Source organism: Panicum hallii, chromosome 9 (genome assembly GCF_002211085.1).
Source record: "Panicum hallii strain FIL2 chromosome 9, PHallii_v3.1, whole genome shotgun sequence".
Classification (NCBI taxonomy): domain Eukaryota; kingdom Viridiplantae; phylum Streptophyta; class Magnoliopsida; order Poales; family Poaceae; genus Panicum; species Panicum hallii.
The window spans coordinates 58,791,115-58,803,464 of NC_038050.1; the positions used below are offsets into that span (position 1 = coordinate 58,791,115).

General features: G+C 48.4%; 1 protein-coding gene across 1 annotated transcript; it reads right to left on the reverse strand.

Annotated features, from left to right (window-relative positions):
* Window positions 1–3,855: 3,855 nt before the first annotated feature.
* Window positions 3,856–4,992, reverse strand: LOC112878087 (ervatamin-C-like). Its single transcript, XM_025942490.1, has 2 exons — window positions 4,527–4,992; window positions 3,856–4,436 (listed from the first exon to the last, which is right to left on the reverse strand). Exons 1-2 carry the CDS (start codon window positions 4,990–4,992, stop codon window positions 3,856–3,858), a joined length of 1,047 nt encoding a protein of 348 aa, XP_025798275.1.
* Window positions 4,993–12,350: the final 7,358 nt, after the last annotated feature.

Below are 12,350 nucleotides of genomic sequence, written 5' to 3' on the forward strand. Positions count from 1 at the left end.
GTCGTTTATGTTGTGCTTTTGAGTCTCAACCAATCATGGGCAGGGGGGATCCCTAGCATATGGACATAGGCCGGTGTACATATTTACACCTGAAAAGTATGTTAAATCAGTAAAAACGTATGGTAAAAATTATGTTAGCATAGTTCCTAGTATAAAAATATTATCTACAGCTTAATACTTTAGATAGATATACTTCTACACAAAAGATATTTAACTAGAACATCTACGAAAGGTTGGTTGATGAGGGGCAACATGCATGATATCGCGCATTTGTACTGAGCAACAGTACAAACTACAAAGTGCAAAACTGCATGCGGGTGAGTGGGATGATTCTCCCACTTTGGACACTGTGGATCGATTTTCCATCTCAAAACGCGAAACCTGGGTTCAAATCGGGCAAAACTATTGGGCCACGTCGCCTCGTTTGCTCGGCCGTCCGATCTTGAATCTAGCGTTCAGATTGTGTAAGAACCGAAGGGTCGTCGCTGGCCTCGCTCTTCCGCTTCAGCTTCCAGACTACTCCCGATTACCCATGGCTCAAGATATATAACCTGCAGAGGCCTCCAAAGACAACACGATCTGCACAAATCCCTTGAGCCCAAGCGAGATTATCAATCCCTCTACAGCCACGCCTCTCCCCGAGGTATCTTCCTGGATCATCGACATTGCCTGAGAGTGACACAAACTATCCTCGTTCCCAGCAAACCCAGAGATAGATCAACCCGACCACATGTTCTGCCCTATCCGTTTTTATCGTTGGCTCCAAGGTACAGATTCTTCCCCTCCTACACAACATCCCCCATCTTTTTCAACCTTCCTGATGGCATAAAAGGCTAGCCCTCATATGATCCTCTTCATAAAAGGTCAACGCTGCTGTGGGTGGGTGAGTACCGTAAGCAGAGATTCATGGGAACCTCCGTTTAGAGATTCAGCCAGAGGTGTAACACGCAGTAGGATTCCGGCCATGTGACGATAAGGAGACCAGGAGGTTTAGATAGGTTCGGTCCGCTATAAGTGTAACACTCTACGTCCTGTATGGAGTTGGTAGTTGTATTAAGTTGAGTTTGAGTTTGGGTCGATTGCATTTGCCCCCCTTACATATTGCCCGTCCATTCTATTTAGAGCTCTCCCCGTGGGCCCCGAGAAGAGGCTTACTGCCTTAAGTGTGAACGCGGCGCCTGATGAGGGGCGTCGGCCTGCTAGTGGCGCCCGCCCGCCAGGCAGGATCCTGCGCACGTGGATAGGATGCTCCGAGGTCTCTCTCGGGCTCTGTGCATCGCCTGGGGTCTTTCCTGTGCGTTGCCCGGGGTCTTTCCTATGCATTGCCCGGGGTCCCAGGCGCTCCTCTCCAGAGTTGGCTTTGGTGCGACCGGAATCAGCTTTGCCGCCGGAGCGGGTTTTAGTGCGACCGGAGTCGGCTTTGCCGCTGGAGCGGGCTTTAGTGCGATCGGAGTCGGCTTTGGTGCGATCGGAGTCGGCTTTGGTGCGACTAGAGTCGGCTTTGCCGCCGGAGCGGGCTTTAGTGCGACCGGAGTCGGCTTGGTGCGACTGTACTTGACCTTAACTTAAGTAAATTTTCTTAAAAGATATGGTCTTAAGTAAATTTGTTGTCTTCCAACACTAATTTTTCTTACCCAAAACTAGTGTATCAACAGTTCTAGATATTGACAACATAATGCTTGCATCTCAAAACACAAAACCCGGGCTCAAATTGAGCAAAACTATTGGGTCATTGTATATATGAAACTAGCAACATTTAAGAACTGTGCTGTTTTTTCTTTGATCTTGGAATAAATTATATTGGTTTGGTCTCCATGCACCCAATACTTCTAGGCTGAAACTTGCATGCAAAGAGAGAGATAGAGAGAAAGAGAGGTACAAAAAAAGCAACAGAATATAATTACTGAATGAGCTCATGCTCGAAATTCTCCAAGTACTGATTAAAGGCTCATGCTCCATTATTTACTGCATAATTAAAGACTTTGAATGACTTGGTGACTGCAATCCTAACCATTTGTTTTGAAATTGATTCTGTTACTGCATCCAGAGCATAGCTGTTGCTACTCTCCAATGCACAGAGCCTATATTTGGACAATGCAATTTGTATATAAATACTGAATTTCATACCGTGAAATTAGACTCACATGTCACTGATACATTGTTTTTCTATTTGGAGTTCCCAAATATCAAATATCAACAAGTTCACCAGACACGAGGGGAAAAAAGAAAAATAAACGTAATAACTCAATTCCTTTTTAATACTGATATCAAGTACATACATCTAGTATTCAGATTCAGACTTCATCTGAAACTGTTGTATCAACAGTTGTAGAAAATGACAGCACAATGCTTGCATCATATTTCTGAAACTGGGAACATTTAAGAACTGAGCTGTCTTTTCTATGTGCTTGGAAGAAATTTACTTTCCATATGCCCTTTCTGAAATGATAAATTTAATTTTGAATGACTTGGTGACCGCAGTCCTAAACCATTGACTAAACATATGTTATTATTCAATCTGTTGGTGCATCCATCAACATTATTATTCAGTCTCCTATATGCTATTTCACTCTACATACATATTAACTGAACATCCATAAAATTTTGTAAAAAAAAGAACATATTCAGTACCGTTACAAATCACTTGCATAGTTGTTGCTACTCTTCAATGCTCAAGGCCTATATTTGGAGAATGCAATTTTTATATAATTACTGAATTTCATACCATCCTTGCAAAACTACATGATTAAGGAACAGTTCTATCTCAACACTTCCTAGTAAACCAAATTCTAATATTATCATTACCATTGACACATATGTATCTGGCCCTACGGTATTTACACTGGCTTAGCAAAGGCCCTAAGCGCGGCAACCCCGCGCGTTGATCCTAGTATTTGCCGATAAGGGAAAAAAAACGATTGTACAATAACAAAGGCCTCACCGACAGATCCAAAACCGAAAAACTGAAGATGGTGTGAAAGGAAGGCCCAACGTTATCTTTAGGGAAATTCCACGCTGGGCCAAGAGAAGAGGCCTGAAAACCCCTAGCCTGCTAGGGCTAAATAGAGGCCCGGTAGAAAAGCCGACGAGCCTGAAACTAAATTTCTTTTGTGCGAAGGCCTCCAATTAGCACTAAATTAAAGCAACAAGGTACATCAAAAAGAAAAAATATTATGGCATCGTTGTAGTTGGTGATGTTGTTGTTTCAGTGACTTCGATCTTCTTCTAAAATTAATGGCTCCAAAAGCAACAGAAGATAGATTTATCTATATTAATTAGGTGTGATGTTATCTGTATTAAAAAAGACACTATATGTTATTTCCAAACCTACTAGTACTGTACTATACCAATGGAAACTCTAGTAAAGTAAACACAAGAGAAGCATTGCTAGAAAGTAAATGCGAAAATTGCAGTGTTCTAAGTAGCGGCTATAGCGCCCGGGAGGATCGCCGCAACGGAATTTAGCGGCATTTAGCAATGCTATAGTGGGATTTAGCGGAATTTTGGATTGCTTCCACTAAATCCTATATCCCGCTATTTAGACTCTTGGAAAAATGTAAAGGACCGCAAGCAAAGAGATAATAACGGGAGCACATTCAAGGCCCATCCTTTTACATTAATGGTGGTAATTTGGCTCTTGACCGGCCCTGGTTTTACATCACCATGCATTACTTTTGCGTGGTGGTGGCAGCAGCAGTAGTAGTATCAAGTACTACACATGTATGTATACGTAGTTTTCTTGTGTACTTCACAGCGTATATATAAACGTCACATAGGCAGCGGATATAGCTATATACGTATAGCCATACCCATACAATACGTATTCGAGCTTAATAATTAGTTAGCTCGATTATACTAGACGACCGGGTATGCGAGGTCGAGCGCGATGCCGCAAAGCCCCGAGTGTGTGAAGTCCCGGCGCATCCGCAGGTAGCCGCGCTCGCCCCAGCTCTGGCCCCACGAGTTCTTGACGAGCCAGTACTTGAGCCCCGTGTTGGCGTCGGCGCCGTAGCCGACGACGGTGATGGCGTGGTTCATCCTCGTCCCGCACTGCCCGGAGAAGACGCCACCCTTGTAGAACTGCAGGCTGCCGCCCATCTCGATGGCCGCCGCCACCGGCTGCTTCGCCACGGCCTGCTGCAGCTGCCCCTCGCCGGCCGGCACCTTCACGTAGTCGGAGATCTGGGCGGCGTGCTGGGCGGCCTTGTTGCGGTTGCAGGCGTACCGCCGCGCCTGGTACGGGTAGCTGCCGTCGGTGGTGAGCCCGCCGTTCTCGATCACCCACCGGTAGCCGTTCACGAAGTAGCCCAGGTTGCAGCCGCCGTCGTAGGGGTCGCAGTCGATCAGCTCCTGCTCCGACAGGGACACCAGCTTCCCGGTCCTGATCTTGGTGATGCTCTCGATCGTCGCAGCCGTCACGAACGCCCAGCAGCTAGCTGCATGCATGTTCTCCAGTCAAAACCAAATTAATTAAAGAAACAATAATTATAAGGATAATTAAAGAAACAATAATGCTATCCACGCACAGCACGAGGGGCCCTGGTTCTTGATCGGCGTCACGGCGCCCTGGGCCCTCCAGTCGACGCTCGTCGGACCGTCGACGACGGCGGAGAAGGAGACGTTGGCGGCCTGCTCCCTGCCGGCGTCGGCGCTCCCCGTCGGCATCCCCTTCATGGTGTACAGGTCCAGGAACTCCTGCTCGGTGAGGTCGGCGAACTGGTTCTCGCCGAGCGTGTACGTGAGGTTGCCCGCCCGGTTGGTGGCCTCGATGTGCTCGATGTTCCGCCGGTACACCTGGAACCGACGCTGCCGCTCCTCCGCCGTCGTGTACGAGCGGTTGTACTCGGCCAGCCACCGCAGGAACCGGCCCATCATCAGCCTGTCGTCACCGCCGCCGCCGCCCGCATCACCGGCGGCGGCCGACATGATGAGCCCGCACGCGAACAGGATCAGCGCCAACAACCACGACGCGGATCCGGAGGACAAAGCCATGCTGCTCGTCGATCGCTTTCTGATCGCACGATGATGTTTCTCGCCTGGCTTGTGCCTGCTTAGACATGCAGATTGGCATGTGTTTATATACTGCGCTACGTGCCTTGCGAAGCCTGATCATGTGGCTGCAAGACCAGCTGGAGCATTCATGGAGCGAAACGGCCTGTCTTTAGCCACTGTCGAGCCAAGTGGAGATCTATGGCTAGATCGCGGCCATTGGGAGGAGACAAGCATGCAGAACGCGCCTGCTGGTTGTGGCAGCAGGAATGGTAACGAGCTACATTTTCTCCCTCGGCAGTGTTGTAGTGCTAAATACGTGCTCTTGCACAGGAATGAGCTCGTGGACTGTGGTTAGGTTTACTTGCCGTGCACACTAATCCACTCTCCTATGGCTTGCTTTGTCTAGACATCAGCTATATTTACCTTTTTTTCTTTTTGAAATATGAAAAAAATGAATTTGCAGAACATACACTGCAGTGATCTTAAGCTTTATTCGAATACTACTCAAGAGAATATCATTTTTATTTGGTGGAAGAAACAGTACAATTGGAAAACTGATGTATGCTGGTCCAATTCAGACCAGCATAGGTTCAATTTGGAAGCTCTTAGCGTACTACAAGGCAATTCGACGCAAGCTAAGAGCCCATGGCCCATGGTCCAATTTCAAGAGCTCTCAACCCATGACCTACTGCAAACAAGGCCTTCGAGGTCCAGCTAAGAGCTCGAGAGACCTCCCGACTAACCGGCCAAACCTCGCGAGCAGCGGCACCTCAACCTCTCCTCTCCTCTCCACCATTGTTGTCTTCTCCACCTCTTTTTTTTCGCGAACGTATCAGAGCATGTATTTCATTAAGAGAAAAGCAATACGATCATTACAAATCTTAATAGGCAGAGGCTATTAAAGCTGATACAGAATGCCACCAAGCAAATAACTGGCGGCCTCAACAACAAAAAAAAGAATAGCAAGAACAACGGGCAGAAGACACTTGAACCTACAAACCTAACCCCAACCAAACAACTGAACCTGCTAAAGGATACTACAGCGTCAAGGTTGTAAAGGTCTACAACCAAACATAGATGGCAAAGCATCCACCCGAACGACCAACCACGGCGGCAAAGCATCCGCCCGAAGAGAACTCCAACCAACACGATGAAGGCGGCAAAGTATCTGCCAACGAAGAAAGGGGGCGGCAAAGCATCCGCCAGCAAGCGACCAACGCAACCCGGACGATGCAGACGATGTAGAGTGAAGGCAGGAGCAGAAGCGGAGACTCTCCAAGGAGAGCAGACGACCGCCACCAGCAAAGCTTCCAAGACGATGCCTACAAGGAGGGAGCGACGCTACAGGCGCCACCGTCGTCCGACCAACTTGGTCTAGATTTTCACCCGGAAAGCTCACCGAAGAGGAGGGAATAGGGGAAAGAATGACGCCCGAGGGCATCATGTCATTGGCCCGCAAGCAGACCCATAGCTTTCACCTCCACATCATTCCCAACTCAGAGCCGAAGGTCGACAAATGCCGCCAAATGTAGGAGAACCTGCCGGCTGGCACCTTGCCCAGACTGCAACCAGAAGGGGCAGCCAGCGGGGAGCAGAGACCGACCACCTAGGCGGGTGAAAGGAGGTTGACACCCAGGCCGGAGGCCCGCGGTCGGCCACCAGCCCCCGCAAGGATGGCGCGAGGAGGCCCACCCCAGGGCGAGCGGTGGCACAGCCACGGGCCCTCGGACTCCCGAAAGCAGCGACGGCGCAGCCATGGGCTCACGCCCAACCAGGCCATCGAGGACAGCACCACGGGGTTGGCAGCAGTGGCGGTGGCCGCAGGCCCACAACCACCTGAGAGCGGCGGCACGGGCACGGCCCCCCACCCACCCGAGTCATAGCAGCCCGGGGCAGGCCGCGGTGGCGGCCACGGCCCCATGCCACCAGAGCCACTGGAGGCACGGCGCCAGGGGGCGAGCGGTGGCGGCAGCGTGGCCACCCGAGGCACCGGAGGCACGCGTGATATGGCCGCTCAAGCCACCGAAGGTAGGGCCCACTGGGGGTGGGGGAAGAGCGCGACCCCACCGGGAGCGGCTAGATCCGGCCTGGGGGGCCCAAATCTGGTGAGGCTGAGGCCGGATCCAGGCCCTGGCGGCCGACGGTGAGGCGACATCGAGGGCTAGTTCGGAAGCCGGGAGGAGGGAAGTGGGGGGAAGAAGGAGGGAGGAGGGGAGGATGCGAGCTAAGCCGACTTTGGCTCAGTTGCTGGCCACCGCCGCCGCCTGGACGGTCGCCGACGGCCACCGGAGGTGGCTTGGGGAGGGGAGGCGGACGGCGGCGCGAATTGCCCCCCGAGTCGCCTGGGAGAGCGACGCGGGGGGAGCGAGGGTCGTCTTCTCCACCTCTGACCATTTGGTTTCTCTCGATCGGGTCAGCAGAACTCTACGGGGTACATGTTCCTCTCCCGCTAGGTTTTCCCGCTATGCGAGCGCGCGTTGCTAGATCTATCTCTCTTCAAGAGGAATCGAGATACGGGCATGGGGGTTTCTTGGTTTTGGGATCTTTTGATCCTCTGCTATAGTAGGGATTGATTGATGCTAAGGAATCTGAACAATCTCCACTGAGTCAGGGTCCCTTTGGTTCTACGTTACGTCTCAACTTCGCGTCCAAAACGCACAAATCTCAACCAAACGGGTACGCAGGACGCACTGATTTGCGTAACGCGGTACGTTCTGCTAGTTCACGCGGAAAATCACCCGCACCCCTGCCTTCACTGCGTTTCGGGCGAAAATTACCCGCGCTGCCACCGCCTATGTGCATACCGGTTCGCGGTTCTGTTTCCCGAGCTCGTTCCCGTGCCTCTCTCCCCACCAGAGCGCAGCTAGGGTTCCTGCCCCGCCGCCCCGACCCCCCTGCCCCGCCCCGACCCCCTGCCCCGCCCCGCCCCCCTGCCCCGCCGCCCGCGCCCCCCTGCCCCGCCCCGACCCCCTGCCCCGCCGCCCCGGCCTCTCCCTGCCCCGCCGCCCCACCCCCCTGCCCCGCCGCCCCGGCCTCTCCCTGCCCCGCCGCCCCGCCCTCTCCCTGCTCGCCGACCAGCGACACCAATTGGGAAGCTCGTCTTCTCAAGGTAACCGATCCTCCCCTAATGCATCCGTACTCCCATCTCATCGCAGGCACGCAATCGACGAGGACCGATTTGTTCTGTGGCCTGTTGGCTTTTCCACCCCCCCCCCCAATCATAACTCTTCTTAGGTTACCTAGGGTGAAATTCTTGCGCAATGTTGCATGTTCCTGCGTGAGATTGCTAGAGAATGACCTGTAGTATTCGTAGTGAGAACAGTGGTGATGCATGTGTATGTTTGATAAATTGGATGCTACTGAAATTGCTCTCTACTTGATGAATTGGAACTATTGTTATAAATTGTGATTGCTCTCTATGTGTATATTAGAATGGGTGAAAAGGCAGATTGGAGTGCTGCTCATGTGAAGCTTTTTTGTGAATTATGCGCAAACGAAGTTCTTGCAGGACATAGGCCATTAGGTCACCTTAATAAGGTTGGTTGGAAGAATGTCAAAGCTAAGTTTTTGGAAAAATCGGGTCGGAAACTTGAACACTTGCAATTCAAGAATAAATGGGACAACCTCAAAACAACTTACACTATTTTTATGGAGTTAAAAATGCTGCTACCGGACTTGGATGGAATGAGACGAGACAAACAGTGGATTGTGATGATAAATGGTGGGAAGAACATCTTGCGGTATGTACTACATTGTGTACCTATTTTCTTATTATTTATGATTGTTGGACAATAGCTCACTTGCTTCTTTTGTACCTGATTGTAGAAATGTCATAATCCACCTAATGGAAGGAAATGTAAGCATGTGTAGTTTAGAAAATGTAGCCCGGCTAATTTAGAATCATTGCACATTATGTTTGAGAGTGCCATGTTACAGGGGCATCGGCCACCATACCAAGAGACTTTTCTGCTAACTCAACTGATGATGATGTACAAGAGATACAAAGAAGTTTAATCAATGCAAATCTGAATATGAGGAACCAAAATAACAAGAAGCGCAAGGCATCTTCCTCAGCTAGTGTGGAAGATAAGGAAGACAAGAGCAGTCCATTCTTACGGTTGTACAAGCAAGCTTGCAGCAAGATAGAAGAAGGAGTGGACAAGATAAGCACAAGCATTGAAGCTTCGTCGAAATCTACGACAAGCCATGTTCCTACCATTGCAGAAGCTATGAAGATGGTGAAAGAATGTGGGGTGCAGAGGGAACTGCTCTTTTGCATACTTCCAGTTTGCTCGTGATAAAACCTGAGTGACTCTTGGTCAGCGGACCAGCGTACATTCGCCGAGCCCTGCCTCTCGTGATGAATGAGACGTGATGAATTGGCCTCCTCTCTTCTTCCTCGCGACAAAAAATGCACGGACCTCGGCCGCCGGAACTCCGCCCCCAACCTCCACCGCTGGAACTCCACCGCCGACCACCGCTCCCGGAGATTCCCCCGTCCCACCAAGGTCAGAGATCCCGTTTTCCTCGCTGCCAGCTTCCCCTCCTCTTCTTCCTTGAGGTCGCGGCACCCTCTTTGTCTTCCTTGCGACCGGCTTCCCCTCCTCGCCTCGTCTTCCTCACGGCTGCGGCACCCTCCTCTTCTTCTACGCGACCAGCGTCCCCTCCTCTTCTTGCTCCGGCTGCAGCAGCTTCTTTGGGAGCTGGATCTCATCGGAGCGGTTGCTTGGCGGGGCGCCGCCAGCGGGCGGTGGGCCGAAGGAAAACCCTGTGGGCAGGAGGCATGGAGGGCCGTTGTGCTTGACTTGAGTAGTGGCCGTCTGCCATGCTGGCTCCCCATGTTTGTGTACATCCAAACAGGAATCAAATTTGGCTGCTTTCTAGGATTTCCAAAGCCAATTCAATGATCCTCAATAATTATCTGCTCTCTTAGGCTTTCAATAAAGCTGGGTGATGAGCCTTTGGTCTAAAAATTCAATGGTCATCCAAACAACTGAATTTGAATCATGGCTCATTTCAATACCATGGATGATTTGGCATTGAATCCAATTCAATACTTATCATGCCCTCCAATATCGACATTACGTGGCGGGTGACTTGTAGTAATAGGTTTGTGAGTTCAAATTGAACTCTGGTGCTCCTGCATTACGTCCTTCTCTGTGTAGTAATTATGTGGATTATAAAATGTTTTTCCGCATTTCACATTTGTAGTGAGTGCCATTAGAACAAAATTGGGACTTAAAGCAACCAAACTTTGTTTTCTTCTCGTGTAGCTAGCTTACTGCATTTTTGACAGGTTTCCTTCCCCTTAAAAGATGTACTTCTGCTTTAAAGGCTAACACATTAAGGGCTAGTTTGGTAGAGCTCCAACTTATTCTGATTCTCTATAAGAGCTAATTCTCTGAGAGAAGTGATTCACTAGCTGAAAGTGATTCTCTTTGATTCTCTAAGATTAACTATATGAAAAACAGATCCAGTGTGACAAGTGAATCAGAAGAAGCTAATTTTTTCGCTCTTAGCTCCTTAGTTCATTTTCGAGAATCACTCCATACAATCAGTATAGAATCACTTCTCTCAGAAAAACTGTTTGGCAGAGCTTATCCTGGATTCAGCCTAGAAGCTGCTCTGGGAGCTCTACCAAATAGGGCCTAAATAGTTCGAGATGCATACTTTTGAGTGAATTGTGGTATGGCGTCCCATGCTAGCTGGAAGTTTATATCATGCTTATTATACAACAAAGTGTTTTTTTTTGTTTTGAAGCATGAATTGATTTATTGTATATATCGTGTAGTATTCAAGTATTAGAAATTATGCCCATGTTTGTCCAATAAGCTGTGTGTAAGAACAAAAATTTCAGAATTCATTTAGTGTTTATATGAAGTCATTCCACTACTTTTTTTTTATGCAACAGGAGGGGATGAGTATCCCCTACTGATTATATATATAAATAAAAAGAGAGGAAAGTCATTCCACTATTCTAGTGCCCAAGATTAGGACAGTAAGATGGTACTTGTTAATCAATGTCTCAAAAGGATTTGTTGTACCAGGAACTAATACTGATTATTGTTTATGTTTGTATCGTGGTGTTCCTCCTTTCTCTTATTATCTTGTATGTGTGCTCTCTGTCCTGGTATAACTATTCTTTGTTTGGGTTCCGTATTATTCTATACCCTATATATTTCTCAGCGGATAATTTGAACTTTCTTGCAGCCTTGATAAGCTTTCATCTTTTATTCGTTGTGAATGAACGAAATTTTGAGGTTTTGACTCATCTCAGGCATATAGCCTTTTTTTTCTTACTTCTGTTAAAATAATAGCAAAAAACTGAATATCTGCTCTCTGGTCCAACGATTGACAGCCCTGGCTGTAGCAGCATCCCTTCTGGCCATCTCCTGCCAGAGCCTCCTCTCTAGACTCTTGCATTGCATTTCCATCCAGAAAATGTGGTGCTCCCTTGAGGCCTTGCAGTGCATCCACAAGTTGAGCTTTCTTGCGATAAGCATTCTAACTAATACAGATCTTTACGTAATATGATTATTCTTTTATATTGTCATGTTTCTGGATGGAACATAAGCTATATCAGTGGTCTTAGTCCCAGGCCTCAATGGCCGGGTCCATGGTGGAGAGGGAGGGAAGGAGTGAGTTCTGTATAGAGTGTGGCCCAAACATGAAGGGTTAAAAGGTAGTGGAAACTAGTTGTAGGTATCTAACCATCTTGGATGGCAAGTTGTCTCGTAGGGAGTTGATCTACTGTCTACTGTTTGCTAGTGTCCAACGCTTGTATGGAATGCACTTTTACGTTTCATTTTTGCTCTCTTTCTATTTGTCTTGATTTGCTTTGCTTTTTTAAGGCGAGCATTGCTCATTGATGCCCGGTCATGTTTTGTTCTATTCTTTCTGTTTCTCTTTTGTTTATGAATGTTCATCTGTGACAAATATGGCAAGCAAAACAATTTTATCCTGTTGCAATTTGAGATCTATTTGTCATAGCACGTCGCAGCATGTTAAATAAGATTATATTATGTTGCCTTTGCGCGATAGTCTTCTGTTTGGGCTGTTGATCAAGTTCAAAGCAGAAAAGACTTGAACTGAGCTTTCCTAATAAGTTATGAGTGAAGCACAAACCAATGTATGCTGCAAGTATCTTACAATGTGTATTTTCTTTTGCCTGAGATGCATGCCCAAGGTTATATACATCTGCTGCAAGTAAAGTACTATCTCTTTTTTTTCCTCGAATACGCAGGAGAGTGCATATCTTATCATTAAAGAAGAAAAAGTAAGGTACTATCTCTTGCCAAGAGATAAGCATGTTTACAGCACTAGTGCACGTAGTTAACGAAACATGTATCTATTATGTA